Source organism: Propithecus coquereli, unplaced genomic scaffold (assembly GCF_000956105.1).
Source record: "Propithecus coquereli isolate 6110/MARCELLA unplaced genomic scaffold, Pcoq_1.0 Scaffold205, whole genome shotgun sequence".
Lineage (NCBI taxonomy): Eukaryota > Metazoa > Chordata > Mammalia > Primates > Indriidae > Propithecus > Propithecus coquereli.
The window spans coordinates 561,971-567,890 of NW_012145523.1; the positions used below are offsets into that span (position 1 = coordinate 561,971).

General features: G+C 36.4%; 1 protein-coding gene across 1 annotated transcript in view; it reads right to left on the minus strand.

Moving 5' to 3' along the window:
• Window positions 1–5,920, minus strand: part of DNAH14 (dynein, axonemal, heavy chain 14) — a 324,896-nt gene that overhangs the window by 314,246 nt on the left and 4,730 nt on the right. The window contains 2 exon segments of the mRNA XM_012644036.1: window positions 269–420; window positions 5,504–5,641. Coding sequence (XP_012499490.1) covers window positions 269–420; window positions 5,504–5,641 — 290 coding nt within the window.

A 5,920-nucleotide genomic window follows, 5' to 3' on the forward strand; every position in this document is an offset into this window, starting at 1 on the left:
TGTCTGTTCATTTATCCATGAATATAGCTAAGGATTTATACTCCAAAGCTGTGATTTTTAGGAAGCTGTCAATTTTTTAATCTAATGACATTTTAGATTGTCAAAAAAAGAGCTAAAAATTTTTTAAAATTCTTTAAACAATCAAACACATAAAATTCAGTAAGACTGTTTTTTCTAAAATCAGTGTCCAACATAAGCACACAAACCACAGAACAATTTGAAAAAGTGTAGTGTTTTCTAAACAAGGTGGGTCAATGATACCACATACCTGTTTTATCGTATGACACAATCCCGGCTTTCTTAACTTTTGGACGATGATGACTGTGACTCTTTTTTGCTTTTGATGTCTCTTTCTCCTTATAGAAAACTGGTTCTGGAGTAACTGCATGTTGTTGAGATACACTGTCCTTAAGGTAATCTGAAAATAAAACCATTATTAACTGAATAACTAGCATGAGCTATAAATAATACCACAGTAATTCCACATACCAAGCGATAAAGTTGAGGTAGTGTAACATGGTAGTTAAGAGCACAGGCTCTGTGTCCAGCCACCTGGGTTCCAAGCTTAGATACAAGCTTTAACACTCACAAGTCTGTGCGTTAGTAAGTTACCTGTCTGCCTTACTTTTCTCACCTCTGAAATGAGGATTGCCATAGTAAGAACTCATAGGGTTGGTAAGATAATTAAATTAGTTAACACATTTAAAGCACATAGTAAATGCTTACTAAGGTATATGTTAGTTGCTGATTTTTTTATTATACTAAATCTTTAAAGTATGAATCCTCATATGAAATAAATACAGAAAAAGATCCTTTTTATTGACTGTAATTTGATAACTGAGCACAGAAAATATATAAATGCAGAAAAGTAACAAAGGGCCTATTTCTCATTTGAAAATATGGCTTTTAAGAAACAAACAAATTTTATTTGTTCTCCTCATTCATTCAACAGACATTGTATTACAATCTAGTATAGAATAAGACATAGTAACTACAAACAAAAGGAGTACAAATGAAATAGTAAGTTCTAGTTCAGCCAGTAGTCCTAATTCAGAGGAGAGAGAGATAATTTCCCATCTGTATAATCAGAGGAGATCACACACCTCTCCTGTTCCAAGGAATCAAATGTTGAAAGATATAGTACAGTTTTTGATTGTGGTGTAGTGAGAAGGAGGGTGGCTGGGGATGAGAGAAAGATGAGAAAACAGGACTGTTCAGGAGATCACCATGAAAAAATGTGGGCTTTAGTGGAAAGTTTGTGTGAGGTAATTGTGAAAACTTTCCTCTATCTTTAATCTCTATTCCAAAAGTTTTTCATACCTCCTTGCCTTAATTGAAACCTAGTTATTCCCCGTGGACACTACTGACACGCAACCCTCTTCAGTAGTGGTTGTTTATACTCCCATATTCCAAATATCTCACGATTGGAAAGTGGGCTTGTTTTCCTCCTTGCTTCACTGCTTCCAAATCATTACAACTTGCCCTTCTTAAAAAAATAAAATAAAATAAAAATCCTACGCGTTTAAAGTTCATGCCTTTTGGTTATACCATACTCTTCCACTCTTCATTGGCATGTACCAGTTGCCTGGTCACTCGATCAATCTGGGGCTCCGGCTCCAGGGAGGGCCCGTTTTCTCCATATTAAATCTGCTACCACGTGGATGACTTCAGTGTTCCTGAATTAAGACCCGTCTGAGACCATGCCACCCTCCCCTATTTTCTAGATGTCCTCACATTTCTAATCTACTTCAACCAATCACATCCAATATTATATCATAGCACTTGTAATCACTTGTCTTCTACCCGTCCAGCTTGCTTCAGTCTCCCAACATACCATTCTTTAACCACATCAGTTCTTTATCCCATTACTTCTTACAATCATCATCCCTCTACTTTATTATACCTTTCTCTTTATCCAGCTTAGATTATGTTATCTTCCCACAACACTCCTGCCAATACCCTAAACTCACGCTTCCTTTTGGTCTCACCTATATGGCAACACACCAGTCCTGGATGAACTCAACTCTATGTGTTCTCTGTGCCTACATCTGCAACATCCCAGTGCTATCAGAGAAAGGCCCACAATGAGGTAGATTGGTAACCATTCCGATTTATTTTAATTAATCACAAATGGACTGTGATCACAAACCAGAAATTTTATTGTTTGTCTGGTTAACTTGCTCTTCTCCCTTTTCAATGACTGTTTCAGATTTTCTCCATGCTCCTCAAACCTCCAAACCTTTACCTTCCAGGCTCTCTCCTTCGACTTATCTCAATGCCTACTTCCCAAGGAACATAAAAAGCACTGGACGGGATTTTCTTCAATTTACCATTGCCAACCAAACCAAGCAACTCACATTTGCACTCATCTTTTCTTCTTGCCCTCCTGACTTAGTAAATGAGGTGTCTAGTTTTCTTCTCATCCAGGGCCAATCCTTTCTACCTTTTGTTCAGTTCCTGTCTCTTCATGCCTACACGTTAACTATTCTTTTTTTCTTTTGCCTATCTAAGCAGCTCCCATTTTAAATAAAATTCATTCTTTGACCTCAATCAACTCCTTCCAGTTATCAATCTATGTCTTGCCTTTCTTTACTGCTAAATTTCTCAAAAGAGTCACATACAGTCACTCTTCTGTTTCCTGGTTTACTGTCCATTTCTTAATCCACTCCAGTCTGCCTTTGGAATGCCACCAAACAGCACTCAAGTGACCTATATTCTTGAGGTCACTAAATTCAATGGACATTTTCTAGTCCTCATTTTACTTGACTTATCAGTGTTATTTGATACTTCAGACCACTCCTTTCTTTTTAATACAATGACTTCCTTTGACTTCTGTGACACCACACGCTCATTCTTTCTTGCCATCCTATTCAGCCTAACTCTGACCAATCCCATTTGTCCTTCACAGCCATCCTCCTGTTTCTGGCTTGTCATTTCTATAGCTCCTTGGCCCTGTTTTAGTCTCACTATATTTATACACTCTCCCCAGGCAATCTTACTCATAGCCATGGCTTAAACTTCTACTCACATAATTACTCCCAAATTGCTCCCAGTCTCAGCCCTGACTTCTCTGAGCTCCTACACATATATTCAACTGCCTCCACTGGGATGTACCAAAGGTACTCCAAATTCAACATGTCCAAAATTGAACTCATGATCCCTCCCTCCAGACCTCACAAATCCTAACGTTTTTTTAGGACTTCCTGTTTTCACGAATGGCATGACTATTCTTTATATTAAACAAGCCAGAAGCCTAGATTTCATCTCTGACACCTTCTCATTCACCAACCCATTATCATAACTGATGATGCTACCTTCAGAAAATCTAAAGCCTCCTAACTGGTCTCCCTGTACCAATTCTTGTTCCCCTCCAACCTATTCTTCAACCTACAGCCAGAGTGATCTTTTCAAGACAGAAATCTGATCACATTAACTCCTTGCTTAAAATCTTTCCATGGCTCCTATCTTCAAAGCATAATGACAAAAAACCTTAACATGACCAACAAATCCTTGCTTTGCCTGACCCTTTTATTCCTATCCAGCCTTATATTTCTGTCCTTTCTTTCCTGAGAAAAATAACAGAAGGGTCAGAGTACTCCTATTTTTCACTCTGTTTGAAAGGAAGCTTTTTCAGGCCTGCAAACACTTAGCTAAGTAAGATCCAGGTATTTCTTCTGTTTTAATCTGTCTGATTAAAACATTCTGGCCCAACGAAGGCCAGAAGATCTGGAGCTCAGGCCTCTTCAGGAAATCAAACATACCCATCTTTAGGCAGAAGATAAAGACAACTGCAGGTATATACCTAAATAATGTTTGCAGTATGTATATAATAGATAATATAGGAGGAAATACAATCATGCATCACTTAATGACAGGGATACATTCTGAGAAATGCATCATTAGGCGATTTCATTGTTGTGAGAACATCATAGATTGTACTTACACAAACCTAGATGGTATAGTCTACTACACACATAGGCCATATGGTATGGCCTATTGCTCCTAGGTTACAGACCTGTACAGCATGTTAATGTACTGAATACCGTATGCAACTGTAACACATGATATCTGTGTATCTAAACATATCTAAACATAGAAAACATACTATAAAAGTATGTATTATCATCTCATGGAACAACTGTTGTATATTCAGTCCATTGTTGACCAAAACATCATTATGCAGCATATAACTATATATTATTACTGAAAGTAATGAAAGCATCTAGTCCAGAGAGAAGAGGAAACACTAATTTTGGCAGACTCTAAAATACCTGAGAAACAACAACATTTAAAGGGTAGACAGAGATGTAAAAATCCATTAGAGAGACTGAAAATGAGCAGATATTAATAGAACAGTAGACAGAAAGCCAGGTGAACAGTGTTCCTCAAAAGTCAAGGGAAAAGAAAGAAAATAAGTGGTCAAAGAATAAAATGTTGCAGAATAGTGCAGTAACATAAAAATTATTTTATTTATAAATTATTTATTTGCATAAAGATTTAGCCACGAGGAGGCATCTAGTGACCTTGGAAGAGTCTTATCAGTAGAGTGAAGGAGGCAGAATCTAGGTTGAGGAGTGAATTAGAAGAAAGGAAGTGGACGTAGGAAGTCTAGGCCACTCTTTCAAGAAGAAGCCTGATCATACTCATATAGTGTTAACTGTGAGAAGGGAACAAGAGGCTAAAGATGTTTCTGGGTTGTTTTGTTTTGTTTAAGATGGTTAAGCATGTAGCATCTTTACATGCCGACAGAAAAGAGCCAGTAGAAAGGATATGAGAGAAAATAATTGATAGATCCCAAGTTCCATTATGGATATGGCAGAAGTGGAGCTCCAGAATGGGGTGGTGGGATTTACCTCGAAGGAAACAAGGCACAGTTATTCCCTGAGACAAGAACTACAGATGGGGCTGGAAACATGAAAGTGAGGATATGAAAGAGCTGTATAAAAAAGGAAGCTGTGGTTAAAAATAGTTAGAATACTGGAAATGGTAGAATTTGGGCAAGGGAGAAGGAAAGAAGACTAAAAAAATGAAGGTACGTGGAAGTATGTAATCAGGACACCAGTAGATAAGAGCAACAGGCAAAAGGCTGTGGGGAGTTAGAATTTTAACCTACCTTTGAGGTAGAAAGGGAAGGGAAGGGAAGGGAAGGGGAGAGGAGAGGAGAGGAAGAAAGAAAAAGAAAAGAAAGAAATGACATTCATGAAAGAGTGACTATAAATTGCTATAGAAATGTTAGATATTCTGACATTTCAGTGTTAGTGATACTTCTATTATTTTTACATTATTGACAGTATTTAGTTTATGTTCCCTTTAAAAAGCTTTGTATTTAAAGACATTGCTAATTGCTGTGACTAATAAAATTAGTAAAATACCAAACCTTATATTTTGAAAGTACACTCTAGTATACTTGTTTTCTTAATTTAATGCTATGAAAAACTTCTTTCCATCTCTATAAAAGAAAACATAAATCAACATGCCTGGATAATAATCTTGATGAATGTCTTTTGTTTTCTCTGACTTCAAGGGTTCAGAGAATGTTCTAACTGTTTCACATTTCATTGTTTCCTTTTCTGCTGTTTTAGCTGGTTGGTTCTGTGATGGCTTGACATCTTTGTATTTTTGCTCTTCATATTTTAAAAGTCTAATATGACAAAGAAAACAATTCTAAGAGAATAAATAATCACATCAATAAAATACTGAGCTGTGAGCATATTATCTAAAATTTCACATTTATAAGTAAAACAGCTTCTTAGGTTTAATAAATGCTATGGTTAACATTCTCTATAACTTAAAGATTGAATATTTATTCTATGCTTTATAATACAATATCATATCTATCCTTTCCAGTAATTTTTGATAGGCACTTTGAAAAGCAGATATGAAACATTCACATGGAGAATCTAGTTATTAAATGCTAAAT